Genomic DNA, 25,482 nt, shown 5'->3' with positions numbered 1-25,482 from the left:
ACACACGCACGCAAGCACCCACACACGCAAGCACCCACACACGCACACGCACCCACGCACCCACGCACGCATGCACGCACATTCTTTAAATGCCCACTCCCCCATGGATGTTTCCCTAGTCTGCTGATGCACGCACGCACGCACGCACCCACGTACGCACGCACGCTCTTTAAATGCCCACCCCCCAGAGGGATGTTCCCCTAGTCTGCTGGTTAATCCTAAATCCAGTACAGCTGACAATGCGGATCAACACCACAGACAAAGAACCTGGGTCTGAAGAGGCTTGTGCTGTTGCGCACGTGATTTGCTGAGAGGAGTCTGGGGGTATGGAGAAATGCCTCAGCAGTTAAAAGCACTTGTTCCCCTTGCAGAGGAACTTAGTTCAATCCCTAGCACCTACATGGCAGCTCACAAATATCTGTACCTCCATTTCTAGGGAACCCAACGTCTTGGGTTTTCCATGGCATTGTACACATGTAGTATATACAGACGTACATTTAGGCAAATACTCATAAAATAGTTTTCCAAAGGTGCCTGAACAGTGAGTGACCCCTGGTTCAGTCTGTTTAACCACTTAAACTGTTTTGATGTTGTAATAGTTTACTGCCTGTGGGAATGACCCACAATATGTTTTATTTAACATTAAACATTGTTTCTAATTATAAACAAGGCTATCAAATGTCCAGCTGGTTGGCATTATTCAGTAAGTGTCTATTCTACATGGAATAAAAGTACATAATGTCCCCCCATCCTCATTATACCTGCATAATTACTTTACAGACGTGGGCACCCAGACCAAAGTACTATGAGTTCTTCAACTTCATTTCTTCCTTCAGACTGTCAGATACGAACAGTTTTCAAGTTAAATTTTCTAAGAGCTGTAGTAAAACTGCCTCCTTACAGAAGTGACGTTTGCTAGGCTCTCTGTACTTCCTTGTTGGAAATAACAGCTCCCTTGAGAGAGTAAACGTTCAATGGATGTACATGGATATGTAGTCATGCCTTTCTGTTGTAGAAATGGCATATGGCTAGACTCGGAGCCCTGAAGGGGAGGATCTCAGAGGTCTTGGGTGTACTAAGGGATGTTTGATCTTGAGGCATAGGCACAGATCTTCAGCGGGGAGATAATGAGCCTGTGGGAGCACAGGGTGTTCTTAGTTTTCTTGGTTCTATTAGTTAATGTATTAGCAATTCCCTAAATGCCTCTTTTGCTTATTAAGAGGCTTGGAGGGCACATGAAAACATACATGCCATACCCAAATGTCACATTCTCTGAGCTTCCAGCAAATGTGGTTGTGGAAGAGAATTTTGGGAAAAGGCCTGTTGGCAGCCTTTTGTAGCATCTGCATGGAAATTAAGATGCTTTCTCAACGGCCTTCCCAGTTGTGACCTCTCTTCTTAACCACCCAGATATCCACTGTTTATAAACAATATTTTATTACACATACTTATTTCTTTTGTGTTGGAGGCCTGAGGACTGTGTAGGTAGAAGATGGCCTGTGGGCATCTGTCCCCTCCTTCCACTGTGTGGGACTTGGGGCTCGAACTCGGGTCTTCAGGTTTGGCAGAGGTGCTTTGCCATCTGAGCTAGCTTACTGACCAAGAAAGTGTATTTTTAAGTCTCAGCTTCAGTTGCAAGGATTTAGATATTTTGTAAAGACGATAGCTACATTGTGCATGCCATTGTTTAATCGTTACATCATAGATATTAATACATTAAGGCAAATTTTATCACATATCAAAATGCATTGTTGATAAAACCAAATCATCCCAGATTCTTCTCAGTGACTGTGGCATTCATAGATGTGGGGCTATGAGGAGAGGGCTCCTGGGAAGAGCCCTTGCTGTACACATACAGAGTTGAGTTTCTGTACCTGCATCAGCCATGACTGTCCATGTGAGCATTCAGGCAAACGTCCAAGTGACTGTTTAGGGCAGAGAATGTACATGTGCGGGTCCCTGGTCTCTCCCCTCCTCCCCCAACTAGCCCAGAGAACATGCTGCCTCTTCTCTCTCTTCTTCTACCATTGAAGTCCTGTCACTAATAGCCCGTTTCTTCCTCAGTGTAGCTACTTGTCTCCACCACTAACCCTACTGTGTTAACTCTCACATTATTTTCCAGTGGAAGTTCTTGGAGTACAGTGGATATCTGTTTCCTCAGATCTCATGTCTGGTCCCTCTCCCCCTAGAGTTTCTCAGTTAGGAATGCTGGGGAAGGCAGGCAGAACCATATCAAACATTCACTGGTATGCCTGCACTTGTAGTTCAAAGACATGCACGTGAGAAGAAGTTCACTTACGCAAATCACCATCAAGAGGCTAGCTGTTGTCCATTACCGTTGATCACTGCCAGTGGGATGCAATGTGAAAACCAATGCAGAAGCTCTCTGCTCAGTAGTGAAGTGTTAGCCTAAGCTGAATCTTCAGCTCAGGGTCTGAGAAGAAATGCAGACCAGGGTGGAACTGTGCAGCCTGCCTCGCCTGTGGGACTGCAGTCTACAAGAGTCTGTGTTTCAACTTGGAAAAAACAATCAAACAACACTCACCACTGTTTATGGTGACCCAAAAATACAAACAGATGTTGACTGTGTGAAACTCAAGGAAGCCATTTTTAGAAAATGTCACCAAGTACCTGACAAGAAACAACCAGAGAGAGGAGGGTTTCTTTGTGTCACTGATCAAGGGACTCTAGCTCATCTTGGTGGTAGGAACATGAGGCATCACAATACAGGAACCAGAGAGAGAGAGAAAGAGATTGATGTTGATGCATAGCTCTCTTTCTCCTCTTCTATTCATTTTAAGTCTCCACCCCATTGATAGTGCTTCTCCTGTCCTGAGTGAGTCTTCCTTGCTTAGTGGCTTCACTGCTTAGTTAAATGCTCGCAGATACACCCAGAGGTGTGTTTCTATGGTAATTCTAAATCCTCTCAAATTGACAATGAAGATTAACCAGTACAGCGTTCTTCCACAGTTAGTGCAGGAATCGAAATAGAGAATTTCCTAAGTATCATGTAACAAAATCACAAAGTCTGTGTATGTACTTTAGCATTTCTTCTATCTTTAGATAGATCAATGTAAAGGTGTTAGATACAGAGACCGATGAGAAGATAGATGATAGAAGATAAACAATTTATTGATAGTTGATAGATGATAGGAGATAGATAGATAGATAGATAGATAGATAGATAGGTGGCACATGTATATGGAGAGAGACTGAGATTATCTCCCTGTATGGCTCTGGTTGATCTAAACTCATTATGTAGGTAGGAATGCCCTTTCACTTCATACAAGTCTAGCCACCTCTGCCTCCAAAATGCATACATCAAAGGCATGCCCAGCCCATTTATTATTTTTTAACAGTAATTGATTGTTTAGCATCATCTTCTGACTACATGAGGACCTTCCTGGGACAATGCAGTAGGTCAGGGCTTTCCACCCAGCAATCCATTCTTAGTGGGAATTTGGGGGGAACTTCAGGAGTAGGTGCATACCTGCAATAATAATGAGAAACCCACTCTTTAAGGTGGTGGGGAAATGGCTGTGTGTTTTCAGGGGTGTGTGTATACACATATAGGGAATGTGTTCAGGAGAAGAGCCTAAATGGTCTCCCGGGGTCTGTAATCGAAGAGTAGGCAAGCACAGTAGAATGTTTATGGAAAGACACTGACCATTTAATCAAGAAAGTGTCATAAAGATTTAAAGGACAATTTATATAGGGCTCATTGCTGTACCCGACAGACTCAGTTTGACAGGGTAGACAATAAAGGGTGACAATGTTTTCCAAGCTAGCGGGATGTGATGGGAATGACCCCCTTCTTTTAAACATCATTTAACAGGGTGAACACACGGCAGGTGTTAAGACAGTTTTCCAAGTTTTGTTTCTGTATTAGTTGGTATATTTTATGGGAACACCCATTGCCAGCTCCACCCTGTAAGGAGAGCATCTCTTCTGTGCATCTCTCTGTCATCCCTTGCTCTTGCTGCTGCTAATGCTGCTGCTGCTGCTACTGCTGCTGCTATGCAACCCACAATTAAGAGACTGTTCTTGGTGAGACTCTCATCAATCACTGTTTAGGCCTTCCCTAGTGCCTTTTCAATGTTTGAAGTTTCAGTTTGCTGAAAACAGAGGACCAGATAGTATTTGTCAACAGCTTAACCACCACAAACTATTCATAATGTCTACTCTGAACAACTAGTTAGGGGAAAAATTTATGCTGAGTTTATGTCACTGTTTAAATGTCAAAGGTCATTATTAAGTTCATTGGATAAAAGAACAGACAGGATTTACAAATAGGGACTTTTAACTAATTAGAAAGCATTTTTTCTCAGTTATGGAAGTTGAATATATTAGGAAATTTTCATAATTATTGGGAAGAAGAAGTCTATCTTGCTCACATATAATATAATAGATATAAGCCATTATTTTAGTTTTTTAAGGAAAACAAGTGTGCTATTGTGAATGTTAGACTTGAGGTTCTGAAGCCACGTGGGTTTCTCCTCTGTCCCTGTTCTTATGACCTCAGTCGTAACCCCTAGTCAGAGTCCCTTAGCTTCTCTATTAATTGGAAATCATAATTAGTCCTACTATCAAGATTAAATTTAAGCCTATAAGGCTCTTTAAAAATGGTTGACATAGGTATCCAATCGTTATTATGTACTCTAATAATAGAATATAAATGTAATGTTTTTGCCACCTTGTGTGAATTGAACTTAGTCTCCACATACAGAACCAAACCTTAAGGAAGATAATGCCTCCTGTAAGGTGAGAGCCAAGGATGACGTGCAGTTTGGCGCTGGTTAAATTGTAGTAGTTCAGGGCTGGTGAGATGGCTCAGCAGGTAAGAACACTGACTCCTGTTCTGAAGGTCCTGAGTTCAAATCCCAGCAACCACATGGTGGCTCACAACCACCCATAATGAGATCTGACACCCTCTTCTGGTATGTCTGAAGACAGCTACAGTGGACTTATGTATAATAATAAATAAATCTTTAAAAAAAATTGTAGTAGTTCAGTTCAGTTTTTTCAAATAAAAGAAATATTCCTCATTATCCAAATTAACATTTAAATATTAAGTCCTAGTATTTTCTTCCAAGTATTTAGAGTGAAATGCTGTCTTTAGAAAAAATGAAACAGAAGCTAGTCTCACAAGGGTATTTCAGTGGGAGGGAGCTATGTTGAACACACCATCTCTTATTCCTTTGCTTGCAAAGGTGACAAATTGATAACGCCCAGAGAATTGTGCTAAGGCATTCGGAGAGTGGGTCACTCTGATGTTATACATACCTCACCATCCTGTGCCTTTGCCTGCACAAGCCTGACGCTTGCCCTCAGAATTTAGGAGTGGACCAGATGCATATTGCTCTTCTGGCCCTTTCGTGCTTCTGAAAGTTGAGTGTCTGGGTTTCATCTGCTAGCAGAGTGAAGAGAGGCATGTAGCTATGTCTCAGGTATGTCAAAAACAATCTCAGGGACAAAGGTATTCACCAGGCAAATGAGCTGTGGTGCTCCAGCCTGCATCAGCTGGTAGCTACCCATTAAAGGGATTAGTGGTGCCAGGGACTAAAATGTCACCTGACAGGTGAGCCAGCAGAAAGATGCAGTCCTGTGTAAGGTAGCAATAATGCTTAATGAATTTTCTTTAAGTATGTCCTGCCATGGCAACTGAATTTAGAATCCCTAAGACACAAGTCAAGCCTTCAAAAAGTATTTCTTTCTTGTATGTAAGGTGAGTGAATGGGAGGTATGTAAAGTAGGGTCCTTCCTTTGGGGGTAACTTCTGATCTTTTATACCTGATTGCATGCAGACATGGGAGCCATCCTCTCTAGGGATGATCTGTCTTAAAAAGCTGTGTGGTCTTCAATCAGCTGCCTGTGTTTGCTTCTAGAGCACTCCGTGTAAAACAGGGTTCAGACACATGGACCCAGTGTGGAGCCTCGGTCGGGAAATGTCTCTTTCCACCCAGGGAGGAACATGAGATGAAAAATCTTTGGTGTGCAGTGAATACAGGTGCTTCTTGCTGCATTCTGTATTGTAGATGATGTACACTGTGGGCCATTCACGAGGAACACTCTTTGAGTTTATGGAATGAAGTTTTCAGTCTTCTGACCAAGAGGAGCCTGTGTGTTCTGCTCCTCTGTGTACTTACATTTATGTATAGTTTTAAGTAACATCAAAAGTGGGCAGGCAATTTCCCTCAAGGGCTTGTAATCGCTGTATAACTCAGGCTGTATCCAAAACCCAGTGACATTAGAAACTAAGTTGCATGTGTAGAACACTCAGCTGACATATCGGAGACATACTCCATAGAGATGGTGAGAGAGGAAGTTACTTGGGATTAAACAATCGGGGGTTTGGAAGTTGTAACTTAGAAGGTTTCCTTAGAGCACATTTCCTCCTATTCTTCTTCCTCCTATTCTTTCTCCTCCTCTGCCTCCTCCTATTCTTCCTCCTCCTATTCCTCTTCCTCCTATTCCTCCTCCTATTCTTCCCCTTCTTTTCTTCTCCTCTTCCTCCTCCCCTTCTTCTTCCTCCTCCTCCCCTTCCTCCTCCGATCCTTCCTCCTCCTCTTCCTCCCCCTCCACCTCCTCCTATTCTTCCTCCTCCTTCCTCCTCTTCCTCCTATTCTTCCTCCTCTTTTTCTTCTCCTCTTCCTCCTCCTCTTCCTCATTCCTCTTTATTTTCTTCTCTTTTTTCTCCTCATGATTAAACCCAAACAACAAAATTATATTTCTCCTTTAGTTAATGTCCCTCTACTCACTAAGCATCTGTTAATTCAAAATCATATCAAGATATAATAATTATGTTGATAACGATTACCAAGGATCAAGGTGACAAGATTTTAGTCAAGTAATTTAGTATACTTTAAGCTAGCCAATAGTGCCCTTAATTTTTATGTTATTAGTTGTTGTGTTTCTGGGTCCAATATCATTTCTCACACAGACGACGAAGGCATCAACAGGCATAGTGTGCGGTCTTGCACACCCGGTTTGCTCCCACTTAGCCTTGTTTTAAGGATCTTCTGAGCCATACCAATGAGAAGCATAATCAGAGAGAGGCTGCCAAAGCTGCAGTGACACAGTGCCCTGCTTTGCGGGACTTAAAGAAATATGGACAGAAGTGCTGACCCCGAGAGACTTTTACATAAGAACATTGTTTATTGTGCTGGATTTGTGCTTCTTTAAAATTCCTGAAATATCTTTGACACCAAATAGACCCTGCATGCTATAAATGTCACAAGTTCGTGGTTAAAATCTCGGAGAGAAAAGATAAGAGAATACAAAACCTACAAAGTTTTAGAGCGAAGAATAGAGCCACTCAGGGTCAGAAAGTTACAAAGAAGCGAAATTCAGGGGACTGGTTAATACAGCACTTGATACGTCAGCAAAACACAGGGGAAGGCAAGAAACCAGGCCTCAAGTGGTAACTCAGTCAGGAAAACTTCCACAGAAGCAGAGACAGTCTCACAACGTTCCTGCCCAGTGTCCAGGTCTCCTGTGTGGTGGCGTGGCTCTTCTAAAGCTCGAGAGTGGGTGGGGCACTAAGAGAGACAGTTTGAATCAGGAGAGCCATGGTGAGTTTACAGCAGAGACTGGAGATAAAGACAAGGTACACGGATGTATGATCTGTTTCAACATTCCAATGTCACGAGGCACTGAATGCAGTTGACAGCTCCACCTTACAGTCATACAAATATCCAAGATCTTTAAGCAACAGCCAGGGCAGTAGGGCCAAACTCTGCTGCCTTTTAAACCCTATCTTTAAAAACTTGCTGCCTCACATTATAGCAAGGGGCCTCAGATTTTGTTTTTGCTTGTACAGCAATCAGTGACTCACAGTTGAGCTCACTTGCAAAGTGAAGCCAGTTTTTTGTCCCCCAGATTTCTTTGCTCCCTGCTCTTACAGAGTGACATGTCACATTTCTGTTTGTCTATGGAATAAGCTACAGCGTTCCTTCTCCCCAGAGAAACCGTACTGAATTTTAAACGCCTACCTTGTCTTTACTTTCTCTTCCAGGAAGTGGATGGCAATAAAGTTATGTCTTCATTAGCTCCGTACAACTCATCTACCTCACCTCAGAAGGCAGAAGAAGGTGGGCGGCAGAGTGGCGAGTCCGTGTCGAGCGCAGCCCTGGGGACCCCTGAGCGGCGCAAGGGCAGCTTAGCGGATGTGGTGGACACCCTGAAGCAGAGGAAGATGGAAGAGCTGATTAAGAATGAGCCGGAAGGTAAAGGCTGGGACGGGAAGATGGGCCGTGTCCTCCCTGGTTTAGTAGTTTGATTTGGCTTCCACTTCTGATGTTTGGTGTAGATTCTTAAATTGAACAAATTCGCAACCTCATGTCTATAAAGGTTCCTTACTTTTTGCATGCTCTTGCTCGCTCTCTCTTTTGCTCTTGCTCACACTCTGTTTTTCTTTCTTTTTCTTTCTCTTTATCTCTTCCTTTCTCTAACTCTCCCTCTTTCTTTCCTTCCTTTCTTCTTTATTTTGTTCATTTCTTCATCTCTATCTCACAGATCCTAAGATTTTTTTAAATCATAAATTCACATTGCAATGTGAGTCTTATTTTTATACATGAGTAAGTTATACTTGAGTGAAACTTACAGACTCAAGAATAGAATGTCTCAGCATTGCCCAGAAGACCCACCTACTTGTCAGGGATCTGCAGCCTGTACCATACATCTCAGGGAAATCTCTCCCCTTAAGGGCCATTTTAGAATTGTGTTACATTTTGTAACCTTTGTATATCAATATATTCATTTCCTATCTTTGATCTTAGGTCCATTCCTTGTGCAGTCCATAAAAATGTTATTGTAGTTACTTAGCTGTGGCCCCATGTGGCCTCCATTTTTTCAACTCTTAGAATCCTTTCTTTTGGGGTCCTAATTTTAAAACCCTCTTTTTTAGTTATTGGTAGAAGCTTGAACTTGATATACATATATATGTGTAAGAGTTCATCCTAAAAATAAAACAAACTAAGAAAAAAATCTTGCTAACCAGTCCAAGGTTAGATTCAGATGTTAACTATTCCAATTTAACCCTGGCTGAGTCTGGGGTGCTGAAGCCACCCAGCATTCAAGAGCAAGCCCTGCTCTTCCTCAGCTTTGAGTTCCAAGTGAGCAAAACAACCAAGTGGAGAGGAGATGCACTTTGATTACAAGTCATGTCTACCTTACCATGTGTGATAGCCAATATGTGTTCAAGGCCTTAGGAGCATCATGGCTCAGTACATGGGAAGATGTTGCTTGAATTTATAAATAACTGCCACACTGTCTGGAAAATGTTCATAAAATTTTCCTTCCTGCCATCTCTTAGTGGAGGTTCCTGCTGATCCAGATCCCTCTCAGGTGTTGGCTGTGTTGTATTTGGGGATTTTGTGCATTCAAGTAGCTATGGATTACGATCTCGTTGTTGGTTTACCTTGCAGTTCCCCGATGGCCCTCCATGTCCAGATCTCCTCATGCATTTATTTTGCATCTCTGTGTCTTTGGGGAAGCATCTGTTTAGTGCTTTTGTATGTTTATTGAGTCATTCTGATACAGATGGATTTCAGGAGATCTTTATATATTTTGGATACCAGTTTGAATCAGAAATGTATTTGATAAACATTCCCCCAGTCTGTGGTTGGTGTTTTCATTCTCAGTATTTTATTCTGCAGAAAAAAATAATTTTAATGGCTTTCCAGTTGTCACTATGTTCATAGGGTTAGTTCTGATTTGTCCAAGTAGTCATGGAGAGCCTGAGATATTTTTCTTGCATTATCTCCTACACTTTTATAAATTTACATCGTATACTTTAGATCTGGGAACCCTTTTGAGTTATTCTTTGTGTTGAAGGTTCTGTGTCTGGATTCTTTAATTTTTGTGTTATCACAGTGTGTCTAGATATTTTCCAAAAAGTGACTCTTGTCTGGTGAATGCTTTTGTTCCTTTGCTAGGGTGACTGACTGAATTAGTGTTCATTTATTTGTACCCCTTGAGCTCTGTTCCTTCAAATCATTGTACTTCCCTTGCCCTGATATCATTGCTGTCTTCATGAGTATAGCTTTACTTAACAGGAAATCTTGTTTGGGGTTGAACTGTTCTCCCAGTTTTCCTTCTTTTCCTTAGTTTTTTTTTTTTTTTATGGGTCAGTCTGAGCCTATTGTCTCTCTCCACAAACTCTAAAGTGTGTTTGAATATATCCAAAGAATATTGTTGATTTGAGTGACAGTGTTGTGCCTGTAGATCACATTAGGAAGAATATCCAAAGAATATTGTTGATTTGACTGAGAGTGTTGTGCCTGTAGATCACATCAGAAAGAGGCTGTGATTGTTCTCATCTACAAACAGATAAAATCGCTCTCAGCTATTAAAATTTTGGCTCTTACACAGTTTCCGCATACATAACTTAGATGTATTTCACTACATGTATACTTGCTCATTGCCTTTTTATATAAAATGAAAAGATAGACAAGATTCATACTATAAGTTTCAAATTTTACTTGCTGGTTGATAATATGTGGAAATACCATAGCCTGAGTGTAAGAGCCAGGCTTCTTGATAATATGTGGAAATACCATACCATATGTAGCAGTTTTTGTTAACTTGTGAGACTATCTACACGGACAAACATTTCATTCACAAACGGACAGTTTCATTTATTCCATTCCTCAATTCAGGTTTCATTATTTTTCTTTCTTCTTACATGCCAAGCCTTCTAGTAGGATATTGCTCAAGAGTAGGAAGAGAGGGTACCACACCATTGCTATGTTCCTGAGTGTGAGAGCCAGGCTTCTTGACCCACCATGAGGTAGGATGTTTGCTGTGAGCTTTCCTGGGTGATGCCATCAGGACCTACTTTCTCCTTTGCTCTGGTTTTCTATGAATTTAGAACTTTATCTATTAGTATAATACACACAGTCACTGATATTAATTATCTACTAATATAATACACACATAGTCACTAATCTTTAAATTCCCAAGGAGATTTTCAACATTGACCTACCTAGCAAACTTGTGATAAATCTCACTGGGCCACACTTCATAGCTCTTTTGCTTTATTTTGGGATTTGACTTGTTCAGGCTTTGTTGAGGATGTTTATGTCCAGGACCATAAGCTCAATTAGTTCCTAGCTTTCATGTAAATAATGTACATCTCTGATTTTGATGCTGACTTCAGGGAAGGAGTTATAAAGTGTTTTTCCTCACATGTTAATTTAAAATCATAGTGTTGGATATGTTCTGGATTCAAGGATAAGGAATAGGAATAAGGGGTGCTATGTTTATTCTGTATATTTTATTCCAAGGAGATTTGGGGGGTTCTCTTTGAATGATATTATTAAAGGAAATTTTGTGTATGATATTTTCATTGCTTTGCTGTATTGGGTTGACTAAGGAGATGTATAAACTCTTAACTTGGAGTAGATAGCAGGCCTAATCTAAACCTACTGACTACATCTCAGTGGGAAAGTCAGCAGCAGGTGGCACCCACAAGTACCTGAGGAAACATCTGGTGGAGCATTGGGAATTATAGGGGAAACACAACTGGGGTAGAATAACAAGGATGATAGTCATAGCAGAAAGGACTAGAACAAAGAAAAGTCATGATTGCATGTGAAGGTCAGAGGGCCTTTCTTAGTATATCTCTGTCAGTAATGGACTTCAAAGAACTTCTTCCTCTTAGAACATGTAAATCCTCAGATAAGAGGGAACATGTTATTAAATAGAATAAGATTGGAGAGAATGTATACTGAACAAGGCAAGAGTCGAGAAGTCTGAGTCAGGGCAAGAGGCAGCTCAGCTGGGAGGAGCACTTGCTCTTGTTGCTCACACACGATAGCCTACCTACCACCTGGAAGTCACTGCTTCCCACAAGTCAGGCATGGCCATAATGCCATTCCACAATGCCTGTAACCACATGCATGTGTGGTAGGGGACAGGGAAAAGAGGATTCCAGGGACTTGGCGGCCACCAGCCTAGCTTGGGTCTCAAAGGAATTGGGACACAGAATGGTATTCTGGGGGTGTTTTCTTTTGGCCTCTTTGTGTGTATATACATGTAAACCTGTTTATGTCATGCTCACACATGTGCCACACTCATATATAACACACACATGCATACAGACACATATAGACATACATGTACACAGACTCCCTCATCTTCCCTCTTGACTTTCAGAAACAACCTCCGAAGGACAGAGCATAAACAATCTTTACACCCACATATGCAAGTTATGCAGAGCCTCCTCTGAATATCTAAAATCATAGACATACTCTCACTGATAATTTGCCCTGGTAACAATATATATGTATTTAAAAGTACTTTATGTGTTCTTTTGAGACATGGTCTCATACTTTAGACTATGTTTGCCTAGGGCTCAGTATGCAGCCTAGTCTGGCCTCAAATCCTTGATGATTCTCTTGCCTCTGTACACTGATTGCTAGGATTACAGGCATGAGCCTCAACGCCTCTTTCAAGAATGGATATCTAGTGACCAAAACAATTTATGGACTTATAAAGAAGTAATTTATATCTGAGTAAAGCCATGTTCTTATTCAGAAAGAAAAAATAATAATAAATCTCAAAGAGAAATGCATGCAGAATTGTATCTTAGGAGACTGTAAGTTTCAAAGTAACTGGAAGCTCTGTTGGCCTTAAGACATCACTGATCAAAGGGTATTGGACAGGCCTGAGACTGGCCACTCGAACTTGCCTTCCCATCCTTGTACAAGGGACCACAGTGGTGGGGAGAGCACACACACTTGAGCTGGGTCTCTCTTATTATCTGACATCAAAAGATAAAATTTTCAGTGATCAATCTGAAGGGGAAAATGTCAAAATTGTTGGTGGGAAGGCTATCTACAAGCCCTTGTTGCAGCTCCATGGAGAGAGAAGCCATGGAAAGGCATGAGGGCGAGGTAGGGGCAGAGAGGGAATGGAGCTAAGTGCTAAGTGCACAGATGCCACAGAAGGGATCTTTTTCTCTCCTCTGGATCTTTGTGCATTGTTTTTCAAAGGGCATTAAAATGAGCAGCAGGTTGTGATGAAAATTTCATTAAGCCCAGTGAAATCATTATGAGTGGTCGAGCTCACATCTTGGCTTCCTCTTGTATGGTGGGGGTTGGGGAGTGGATCTCACTAGAAAGACCAGATTATTTCCAGCCTCACTCAGCCAACAGAAGGCCAGCAAGGACAGGGAAGGCATGAGAGGAGGCTAGACCATCCAAAGGGAGGCCAAGAAGCTGGGAGTGTCTGTCAGGGTCTAGAGGTGCACACATATGGAAGAAACAACACCTACCTCCTCTTTACTCTAGCGTTAAGGTATTTTCAAACATATTTTAGGAGAAAAATATAACACTTTCCTGCTTGTGTTTTTAGACTTTCAGAATTTTGGGATGTCATGAAAAAGCATCTGTTCCTGCAGATTCTTAATGTCCGTTAAAATTATTAATTAATTAATTAATTTATGTGTGCATGCATGTATGCATGTATGCATGCGTGGGCACACATGAGTCTGAGTGTGTAGGGTGAGATGAAGACAGTTTGGCAGAGTCAATTCTTTTACTCAGCAATGTACATTCCAAGGATTAGACTCAGGTCACCAGGCTTCGAACCAGGTGCCTTTAGCCACTGAGCCACCTTGCTGGCCACTACTGTTCATTCTTACTGTGATGTGTGCTTTTAAATTCATAGGAACCCACATATATTATGTCAGCCTTTCTACTGTCATTGTGTTACATTTGGTAATAAGTTTGTTGAAATCAGCTAGCCCTTCTTAACTGAAGATAGACATGACATCTCTCGTGACCTCAGTAACTAGATTCCTGTCCTCTCCGTTTTCAGATGACAGCTATGATGATTAAAGACATCCTAGGGTCATGCTCTAAGCTGGTATTGTCACTGGCCTAGAATCCACAGCCTCATGGAGAGCTTGCTATGTTTGCATGGTAGTGTTTTAACTCCTATAGTGTACCTCACATGGCTCTGTATCCCTCTGAAATATTTAAAAAAATGAAGTGATAATTGCTAGTTTCTTCTTAATATTACTCCTTAAATGATCAGATTTCCAAAAAGTGTTTAAGAGAATACTTACCCATTGTATACTAATTGTCATTAAAAATAAGGAGGAGAAGGAGGAGGAGGAGGAGGAGGAGGAGGAGGAGACCTTGAGATTTTAATAAAAAATCATTGTTGAAAAATGTCTAGGAGCAAAATAATGGTAGACTGACAGAGCTTCAGATGCAGCAGTGAAGCGAACATGTTTCTGTTAGCTCTGTGACTCTCCCAGGAAGCAGGAGTCACAGCCACCTTTAACTCTTGTTCCACTGTAACACCGTATTAAGGGCCATTTATTTAACTTTACTCCAATATTATACTAGATAAAGTTCAGATAATTATACTAAATATTCAATATGTTTTTTAAAAGTAGGTTTAATCTCCTTCATTACTATTGCCGTCTGCTGACATGGGTGATAGGAGAAATCATCTCCAACACATGACCCCTTGATGTGCTAAGTCCCTCACCTAGTCCTCACAGAGCTCTGCAGTCTGGATGGCAGATAGTTCGACTGGGAAAGGCATGCTCAGCCTGACCAACTGGGTTCCATCCCTGAGACCCAAATGATGGAAAGAGAGAACCACTTCCTACAAATTGCCCTTTGACCTACACACACACACACACACACACACACACACACACACACACACACACCAGGGTCTCACTGTGCCCTCTCCTCATATACACTAAAGCAAGAAATGTAAAACAACATTTAAAACACCAAAGTTAATACCCTTCTTACTTAAAGTGTAATCTTAGTAAATTGACCCTGCTCTTATTGTATGGAGGACCTTAACTTAGAACAGAAGGACTGTCTTTCACATACTTCTTGACAGTGAACACAAGAACACGTTACCCCACATCACCCTACACTTCCTGATACAACTTTCCTCTAGTCTCCAGTTACACATCTGTCTAATGAGCATGCATTCTCTCAGCCGTTCGTGCCTTTATACTACTGTACTTAGGAAAAATCTGTGTGCCTGTGTGTTCTTGCGAGTATACAATGCATTTGCCACCATACACATAGAGGCTGAGGCTACTTTAGGTGGCAGCCATTGCCACTACCTTATTGAGACTGGACCCCTTATTGCTTTTCCCACATACAACAGGCTAGCTGAGCTGGCTTCTAAGCTTGGGGATTGTCCCACTCCGCCTCACTGGAGCAGGGGTTGCAGACCTGACCTTACCTGGGTTCCTTGGATCTAAACTCAGTGGCTCAAGCTTACCTGGCAAGTGCTGTATCCACTGAGCTGCATTCCTGGCCCACTGCTGTGTCCTTCTCTGCCTTAAATATCACTCTCAGTTTTAATTACTTCAGAGATTTTCCTCCTTTTTTATAATTTTTTTCATTAGTTTACAAAGTAATGGGTCTTACTCCAATAGTTTCATACATGAATGTCATCATACTTTGTTTTTTAAAAATTCTAATTACCTGCACTTATGTATTTAGTGTGTGTGTGTGTTGTCTAGTTACTGAATCATTCAGGAGATACTTTACAAACATTCCGTGATGTTCTATGATGTGGTTTTATCTGTTCTTACTCTTGAAGCTGTCAACTCTCTGTATGGATGAGAGTTTACCTAAAACTGAGCGTCTGCACTGGAATTTCACTGGGGCAGTGGTCCTTCCTTGGCCTCGTTCGTTCTCCTGACTGTGCTAACGTGCTGCCTGCCCTTCACCGCACTACTGTCTCAGAGACTGAGGGGAAGGGATGAGGTGATGTCGAGCACGGTACTTTGTAAACTGTGGTCTGCTTGGAAGATCGCCACTTATCAACGCTGTCACATCTTGGCTCATTAAGGAATTTCACTCCTCAGGTACACTGGCGACATGCTTTACAGTATTTCTTTCCCAGGATCCCTCGAGGGAGAAAGTTAGGACATCTAGTATCAATAATACAACAGCAAATGAGAAGCTAACAAAACCATAAACAGGCCATGGCTTTATGTTATTTATGTATATGTTCACCCAAATAAATATGTGGTTAGCCTGTGTCTTCTGTTAAGAATGACTTTACAATGACAAAGACAATTTCCCCAAATTAATGATGGAGAAATCATAAATTATGACCCATGTAAAAGTTGGAGGGGACACTGTAACATCCTGTCTGTGTGTTTCTTGTACTCCTAGTGTAAGGGGAATATGGGCTAAAAATAAATATCTGGACCCAAAGGTTCATGGCTGTCTCAAATTTTAATGCATCATGCACATGGTACATGCGTGTTGGTACACTGTGTGTTTCTCTCTCAGGTTGCCATATGCCTACTTTTATTTACTATCTGTATCTCTTCACATTCCTCCTCCTTGACTGAGACTCCCATGAACTGTCTTGCCTCAGTGAGCATGCTCATTGTGTGAGGAAGATACCAGTTGTGACATTTTTTTTTTCTTCATGGCACTGATGCACACAACCAAGAGATTTCCCTCAAATTCCCCGGATGATGCTTGCTCCTGACTTTAGAAGGCCTGAGGGACAAGGCCTTTCTCTCCCAGTCCTACAATGTTACTTTATGGAAAACAGTTCCTTGTGCGTCCACAGGGTTTACAGACAATTCTCCTCTTGTGAGAACCGCTGAAATTAGTCACTAAGCTTGGCAAAGTCTACTTCATGACAGTCCTCACCACATCTCTGGCTTCTACCCCAAACATCACCCTCAGACCACCAGAGTGGAGACAGGCAAGTCTTCATTCCCTCTGTCCCCACAAGGCATAGGTCTGTGGTTGAGATGGGAACAGAATTCACCACTAACAGGACTGGCTTGGATACTTTTTCTCTGTTTTCGTTGTTGTTGTTGTTGTTGTTGTTGTGTTTTTTTAAATTTGTTTGTGTTTGAACTGAAATGGATATACATAGAGTTGTCAAACTGGCCTCTTCCAAAACTTGGAAATATATATGGATTTTATTGTATGATACATCTTTTACATATTTGTACCTCCCATGAATGCAACCCACTGTACTTGATGTCATCTTCCACAGAACTTGTGGAATTTTCCAGAAAAAAAACCACGTGTCAGTTGTTGTCCCTACAATTCGCAAGGCAAACGTATTGGTGTATGTAGCCATGCCTCCGGTACTGTTCAGGTCAGAGTGGCTTACATAGGCAAGATGTGCAGCTCAGATCCCTCAGTGGAATGCTCTAGTATCAAATACAGTCACTCTGAAAGGTGGATCTGAGTGTGTGGTATTTGGTGCTGTGACCATGGCCAGAGGCATTGCATGCACAGCATTTGTGTAGAGTAATGACAGTGCCTCTTAGCACTCATATGTCCACTGTGGAGCTTCCCTTTGCAAATTAAATCAAGCCTTGTTTTATTAGAGGAGTCGAGACAGTGGCGCACAATCAGTCTTTCTCCAACAGCTTCCTGACTGTAGTTATTGTAGAAAACAATAAAGATTTGTAATCTCAAATCAAAGAATCCCACAGCACCCCCCACCCTGTACAGAGAACCAGCTCTCTGAAACTCACTCTTGTTTTTAACACTGTATTTGATGAGGCAGGAAAGAGAAAAAAAAAAGCCTTAAGTACATGGAGGGAAAGCCTAAAGATACTCTAATTGGCAGAGGGTTGAGGTGCGTTCGTCTCCTTGTTCACTGTCCCTTTGACAAAGTACATCCTGAAGAGGCTTTGTGAACGCTGTTCCCATGAAGGACAAACAAGGGGACTTTTCAATGGCTCTCTTTAAAGTTTTCTTCCTCACACTCCAGCTGCTGTCAGGGGCTACGCCTCGTGCTCTGAGACTCTGGGCTCCACTGTACCGTCTGTCACTCTGAAATGTCTCTCTTCTTGTTGAGCAAGCTAGACTCTCACCCAGGGGCACCCCTACTCAAAGGCACCCAGATATGGAAATCAACACACATAAAATGTTGATAAAGGAGAGAGAGTATTTTTCAGAGGTTGAGACGAGTCGGTGCTCTCACGTGCTGGAGAGTATACGTTTTTCAGGAAGGTGCGTTTGAATGTTAGCAGACAGCTATGTTTGAAGCCTTGAAGTGAGTCTTGTCCACTCCCTCACTTTGTCAAGTGCTACCCGGCATGGCGGTTTAGCCTGATCTGTTTGAGTTCATTGAGTGTTATAGAAAATTTATTTATATTTTCATGAAAGATGTTCAGGTTTGAATTGTGAAGGCTCAGGGATTGTTTATGGGAATCCATTCTTACTCTGTGGGGCCTTGAGCTGCGATCCAGGGTTGTGGGTATAGAAACTATGTGAGTGACATGCCTTTGGTACTGTGGTCAGTTAGAACTTACATTCTAGCTAGTAAGATGCAGCCACTTTTAGCGTGCTTAATCATCTATATCCCTCTGTACATAGTCAGTCTAGTATTGTGTTTTAAGTTAGATATTTGTATCTTTAAATAAAAGGACAAGGACTTTCATTACAAAGATTCCTATTTAAACATGTGTGTGTTCCTGAAGGAACAACGCAGACCAGACCCAACATTTCTTTTTACCTGAGGAATTCTAACCTTTTTCTGATAGCTAATATACCTCTTTTCCCCTGTGCTCAACTCTCTGTCAGATTCAGACCTTGAGATTCAAAGCAGAGACCTCTCAGAAGGAGACCTGCTGGCCCTGGCTGCATATTTATAAATAATCACCAGTGGAGCACAGCGGCTCTTCTTGCTGATCATATATCATGGCTTTTGGGGATATCATTTATTAAAGAGTGAAGAGTCAGCCACCTGTTTTCTGAGGCCTCCCTTCCCTCACAAGGAAGGTCCCAGCCCCAGCTGAATGGTATCACTCTAATCTGGGCAGCCCTTCCAAGCATGGCTCTGACGTGGACTCTAGCCTGGCTGAGGAGTTAGTGTGTTTGCGTGCCCATGTGTGTTTTTCACTCTCTTACCCCCGAGGCACTTGTCACAACCATGCATATTAAAATTAATCAGACCTCCCAAGCCCGCGTGGCTGTGTGTTTAACACGGAGAAGTGGATATCAAGCATTTGCCCTAATTAAATAGGCCTGCTTAGCTTTGTTCTAGTGGATGCTTGGTCTTTTTTTTCTAATAGGGATCTCTCGTGAAGAAGGCACGGACAGCTCTGGAAGCAGTGGAGAGCGCCACTCAGAAATGCCTGTGCCACCTGCTCCCAGAGTCCTGAGACCTCAAGGACTCCCCCAAGCACCTCGTGTGCTGCCCTTCCTGTTAAGGAGAAATATGGCCAGCAACATGAGGGGGCAGAGAGAGGCTGGGGCCAAATAGAAGCAGCACATGACCTGGACACTTGGCTTTGATTAAGATGGCCTTGCTGTTGTTGGAGACCAGCTTGTGCCTTGCACTCCTGAGTTTGGACCACAAACTCTGGAAGCCAAAGGGGGAGTCTCATTGCAGTATAGCATGGTGCTTCTCCCTCCCATCCTGATTTTGAAACGCATCTAATTCACCCAGATCTTTTACTTACTTCTTTTCCAAGCCCAAGGAAACATTCCTTGATGTTATGATGACAGCATTGCTGCAGACTAGTTTGTGTCCACACTGACCATCTCTAGGCCACTCCTACACTCATCTGTGCTGAACATTTCCCTTATCACCGAGAGGAGTTGCACGAGTCACTCAGAAACAAATGTTTATGTAGTATTAGGCTAGAGTCACTGAGAAAGGCCCAGATACATAGGGCACAGCCATTTTAAAGGCAAAAATGAGGGAAAATCACAATGATGCATCAGTTTTCGTATTTTACTCTCAATTTATGTATGTTACCGGGGGCATTTTGTGCTTTAGATAATACATACAGAAGAACCTTAAAACATCTCAATTTGGTACTAACTATTCGCATACATATGTAAAGTAAACCATGAAGTGAGTATTTGAAACCATTCGAAAAACAGTGTACTAAACAGCTCCATGTTAAATGGTTTGGGGCTAGAGGAAATTGCCAAACAGCCAGTGAACATTTGCTAAAAGATTACTCTAGAACATAATTCACTTCTTCCTTAGCAAATACAAAGGGTCACATAATTATAGACAAAGAAACACCCTAACTACCACCTTCCAACCTTCCCTGCCTCCCCGCCTTGAGTGGTGACATGTCAGGACCCGTGTAGCCATAGCCCACATCCTATCTTTCACGTGGGTGTATGGCTTGTGTGTCTGTGTGTGTTGGGGGGGGTATTGTCTAGTACCTTCCAGGCTCCTCTCCACTCCCCTCCTCCGTCTGGCTTCTGTGGTTATTTGTCAACACAATGCAGGCTCTTCCGTGTGGGTGTGTATGAAATAGAAAGAAAAAGCAAGGCCCTGAGCAAGTAAATACATCTTTCCTTACTCCCTTTGTTTGGTGTGTTTACTGTGCGCTATTCTTGGTCAATAGAAGTTGCCTGACAGTTATGAGGAGGAGTGAAGAACCTTTTCTTGAACTTTCTCCTTTTGTTTTTGTCTTTGTGGAGAAAGTTACTGCACACTGTCTTCTATTGAGTGCCATCTCTGTGTAAACTCTCAAGAGACTGCCCCTGCTATCAGTACAACAAATGCAGGGGACTTTGCAAGCCCTCGACTCTTTCATCCTTCTTGGTTTGAAATGGACAGTTAAGACGTTATGACTCCAAAGTAAAACATGAAAATTTTGTTATCAGAAGTGATGAACAAGATAATACACAAAGGATTTTTTTTAATCCCCTTCCAAGTAGCTTGAGTTGGCGGTAGACCTATGTAAACATGGCTGATATGGAGAGCTGACTTTATTCGTGTGTGAGTTTTCTCCCACATACTAATATGTCAGCAGGGTTGACCTCTGTGTAAGATGGAATTGTGCAAGAAGTCTGTGGCTGGGAAAGTGCACCAGTATTGGACATCCGTTCTCTGTAGCAGGACAGTGCTCTTCCATTGGACTGGAACTTAGTGTGTTACTGGGTAAGCACTGATGAGTATTACTGATGAATTAAAGCCCTGTCAATGTTATTTCCTTGAGAAATTACAGCATCTTGTAAGACTTACCTGAAAGATTCTTCTATCTTTGTTTTCGACACCATGCATGGGAAGGCATGTGCTGTGCCACTGTGCTGTGGTCCCCAGCCCTCAGATGCTTTCATTCACCCTTAGTTGTGGGGAAGAGTTGAAGCCAAATATGCTGCTAGTGAGCCCATGCGCACTTCTTCCCACTGGAGTTTTGATTTCTTTCAGAGGATTTCTCTTTGTTTCCATTGTCTCATCTTACCTTCCTCTCTAACTTTGAAAGGTCCCACTTCTCAGCAGAGAAGTACATTTAACTAGGAGGTTGGGTGCACACCTTAGGTCACGTGCTGGGGCAGAAGAAAAGTATAGAAATGTGAGGTCAGATCTCAGCATTAGTAAGTCAGCTATCTAAGTCACAGCAAGAAGAGGAAGCACCCGATTCAAAGTAATTACGGCAGCACGTAGTCATGGCCACACTTGTTTGACTCCACGTCGCCTCCCTTTGGCCATTGCTGTTCTCATTCTGCACTGCCATTGAACGTGGGTCACCACTGGTCCATGTCTTAGCTCCTATAGTTCATCAGAATGGTTAGAGATAAACAGCTCAAGTGAGGAGACAAACAAAACAAAACAAAACAAAACAACCACCATCACCAACAACACTAAACCCTGCCTTTGAGCCAGAGAATTCTCTTTTACTCAGAGAATCGTAGTTAAGGGCGAATACACAGTATCAGCGAAATGAGAGGAGTGACTCTCATTTAAATGAATGTATTTACTGTTTTTAAAATCTGTTACACATTATAAAGGGCATTCTACACTGTGCCTTTGGAAGGAATCTGTGATTCTAAGCCATGAGAAGTGCTGTCATTTTGATATTGTGGAAGACTCAGAATTCTGGACATGTTTTCTTTCTCTCCATCTTTGCTCTATATGTTTTTATGTAAGTACTTATAAGAAATGATTTTTCCAACCCATATCGCTACATTATTATTATTTTGCATAAATATATATAAACAAATATATGTAAAATAATAATCTATATGTAATATATATACATACATATGTATATATATCATATACATATAAATATATAAAGCATGTACAAACACATATGTGAGACCATAAAATAATAATAATATCAATATTTATACTGTTACTCTAGATTTAGGATAACCTATATCATGTTGAACTTCTTTTTTATTACACTTATTTACTTTTCAGGGTTGGGAGAATAGCACAATATATATGTGAGGTCACAGGTATACTAACAGGACGTGGTTCTCTCCTTCCACCATGTGGGCTCGAGAATTGACCTCAGGTCAGTTTAGGGCAGCTGTGCTACCCTGCTTAGCCATTTTGCCAGCCCCTCCTGATGAATCTCTGCAACCTTTGCCCACATTAAGTTTTGCTAAATCAAATGTACAGAATAGGAATTATCATTTATATTCTGTATTTTAATTTTCCATTATTTTTGAAAAGCCCAATGTAGAGACTATATTCCCTTTTTCTGTGGCCTCAACCTTAGTTCTTAGCACCTTACTCACACACACTGTTATCTTGACATCAAGAATGTATTGCGCTCCTGGACTATGTTGATTATTGTTTGGGTTAATGAGGAGAAAGAAATGAAAAACACAGCTCCTGTTCTTAACCTGATTATGACATTTCAGAAAAGAGAACAAGAGTTTCAGATCCTAGGGAAAAGTTTGGCAGGGAGGGCTCAAGGTAAAGTAATTATACCTAGGCAGTACTTGACCCGATGGCTTCCGTGATGAACACTGACACATTGGGAGACGTTTTTTGGTTCATCTTTGGAGGTGGTATGGTTCCTATGACTACTTCAGCCAGTTCTTTTTGTATGGTTAAGCAACAGTGACTGCCACATCTACTGGACCCATCTCCCACTACATGGCTTCTAATTTGCTTCCATTCTTTGTCAGTTCTGCTCCTTGCCACCTGAAAAGAAAAAGAACACTCTTTCCTTCAGTGCATCAGCAAATAATCTAGAGGTGTAACATTTCATTTTCCTTTATTCAATCAAATTTTCTTTACTCATTAGGATTATAAAGGACAGCATATATTATCATTGAACTTTTGTTTAATACTATCTGTTCGGAAAGTTGAAACTGATTGTGATCATAATGACAATAAGTCATACCTAAGCTAAAGCTTATTTGGGGGCTAAAAAATAATGGTAGATAGCTTTGAATCATTTATTGACCCATAATACAAAATTTTAAAAATTACTGAATATAGAGCCATAATTTGTCTATTCTGTAACTATAACCTCAATTTTTAAAAATACTTCTTTAATTCTGACATACATACAGATAGAACAAGTGATATATTTATTCTAGCATGCTCAGATCTCATGACAGCAATAGGTAGTCTATTTGTGTGCATAGTTTTCTGGAGAAAAGGTCATGGGAAGTAGGCTGAAGGAATTGGCAGTCACATTATTCAACAGTCTCCTCAGGAGTCAGCAGCATGAGCCTCAGTGAGGATGGGATGTAGCACTTTTGATAGCCTATACATTTCATTTTCCAGAGCTTTAATAAAGTGGGTATGATCCACCTGAAGCTGCAATGAACTCACTTCCTGTCTGTCTCCAGCCTGATGAGCTTACTTCCTGTCTGTCTCTCGTCTGGTGAGCTCATTTTCTGTCTCTCTTCATCCTCTAGCTTTATTTCCCATATTCGAATACTCCCCCGACCCCCTCTACAGCCCTGTTCTAACAAGTCTTCACTTACATTTAGTCCCTCAGCTATCATGCTTTTATGTATATAAGTTGTTAACTTGTAGTGATTTTTCTTTAACTTGTAACTTGTGATAACTGTTGATCCTTGACATTTAACTAATATTTCAATCCTACCAGCAAAATTTTAAACCTCTGTGCTTCTTTCTTAAGAAGTCTGTCTTTTCTCTCAATTACATTTTGACCTTTTAGAGTCTGACTATCACATAGGGTCACAGTCCAGTGAATTCTATGAGCAGAGAAGAGGTATTAGGTCTTCTCTTTTTCATTCTTGAAAAACCAAAAGACTGTTTTGTGATACATAAATTATCTTTATAGACACATTGTGTCTATAAAGTTTCTTTGGTCTTTGGCCATGTACATTTTTTTATGTGCTTATTTATGTATTACCAGGCTGATGGATGGAGTTGAAGAGTATAGTCTCAACTGCCTAAACATTTGCTGTCTTGCTTTCTGAACTGCATGTCCCCTGACAGTTGTCCTAATGAGTAGGAATGTAGGTCTAGACTGCCCAGTACCAGTGTTCTTAACACAGCAACTCTAGATTGAACAACTTAATTAAATAGCAGGTAGAGCCTTTTCCATCCTAGCTCAAGGCCTTCCACCCAGTGCTCTGGGTAGAGGTCCTCATAGATGTCCCCTGGATAAAGTATTCACCCAGGGCTCTGGGTAGAGGGCCTTGTAGACATCCCTGGATAAAATATCCACCCATGGATGTGGGTAGAGGGCCTTGTAGACGTCCTCTGGATAAAATATCCACCCAAGGTTCTGGGTATAGGTCCTCGTAGACGTCCCCTGGATAAAATATTCACCCAGGGCTGTGAGTAGAGGGCCTTGTAGATGTCCCCTGGATAAAATATCTATCCAGCGCTGTGGGTGTATAGGTCCTCGTAGACGTCCCCTGGATAAAATATCCACCCAGGGCTTTGGGTAGTGGTCCTCGTAGATGTCCCCTGGATAAAATATCCACCCAGGGCTGTGGGTAGTGGTCCTCATAGATGTCCCCTGGATAAAATATCAAGACTTGAGACTTGGGTGCTAGTGTCTGCTTAGTTACTCCATGGGTTTTCTTAGGTGGATGATTCATTTTCCTTTTATTTGAAAATAAAGTAATGGCAATTAATAGTTTTTAAACTGCCGTCAGATTATCTTTCATGAGGACAGGTAAAGAAATGTTCTTTTACACCAAAGACAGAGTCTAAAGAGACAGTTTTGTTCTAGTTGGAACTTAGTGACTAAGCAGTGAGTTTAAGGGGGCTGAGAGGAACACAGGTGAAGGTTCATGTGCAGAAATATCATCAAAAAGCCACACTTCTGCCCCATGACAGACCCTCGTCCTCTTTACCCTGCCTGTATCGGGTAGCATCCTCCCCAATGCATGTGAGCACCACATTGGCCACATACATATGGCATCAAGGTGAGGAGATGGTTCTTCCTCCCATGGGAAGGTGGTAATAACTCCTTTCCCACCATTGTAGATAACATGACTTTACTCGCTTCCTTTCCATGACAACAGCAATAGGTCGCCACTGTCCTTAGATGACTAGGATCGTTGGAATGAAATAGCTTCATCATGCAACGGCTTTTCTGTTATTAAATTATGGATGGTACAACATCTTAACACACACACACACACAACATAAACACAACACACACCACACACACACACACCATACACACGCACACACACACAAACGCACACACACACACACACCACACACCACACACACATACACACCACACACACACACACACCACAAACACACCACACACATACACACACCACACACACACAC

At 41.7% G+C, this 25,482-nt stretch overlaps 1 protein-coding gene across 10 annotated transcripts in view; it reads left to right on the top strand.

Annotated features, from left to right (window-relative positions):
- Sox5 (SRY-box transcription factor 5) overlaps positions 1-25,482 on the top strand; it is a 968,743-nt gene that overhangs the window by 678,460 nt on the left and 264,801 nt on the right. For all 10 annotated transcript variants that reach the window (XM_031383845.1, XM_031383839.1, XM_031383837.1 and 7 more), the window contains one exon: positions 8,015-8,225. In XM_031383845.1, the coding sequence (XP_031239705.1) occupies positions 8,015-8,225 (211 nt within the window). The remainder of the gene's footprint in view (positions 1-8,014; positions 8,226-25,482) is intronic.

This window comes from Mastomys coucha, unplaced genomic scaffold (assembly GCF_008632895.1).
Source record: "Mastomys coucha isolate ucsf_1 unplaced genomic scaffold, UCSF_Mcou_1 pScaffold20, whole genome shotgun sequence".
NCBI lineage: Eukaryota > Metazoa > Chordata > Mammalia > Rodentia > Muridae > Mastomys > Mastomys coucha.
The sequence above is the reverse complement of the archived record's forward strand: the minus strand, read 5'-3'. Positions and strand labels throughout refer to the sequence as shown.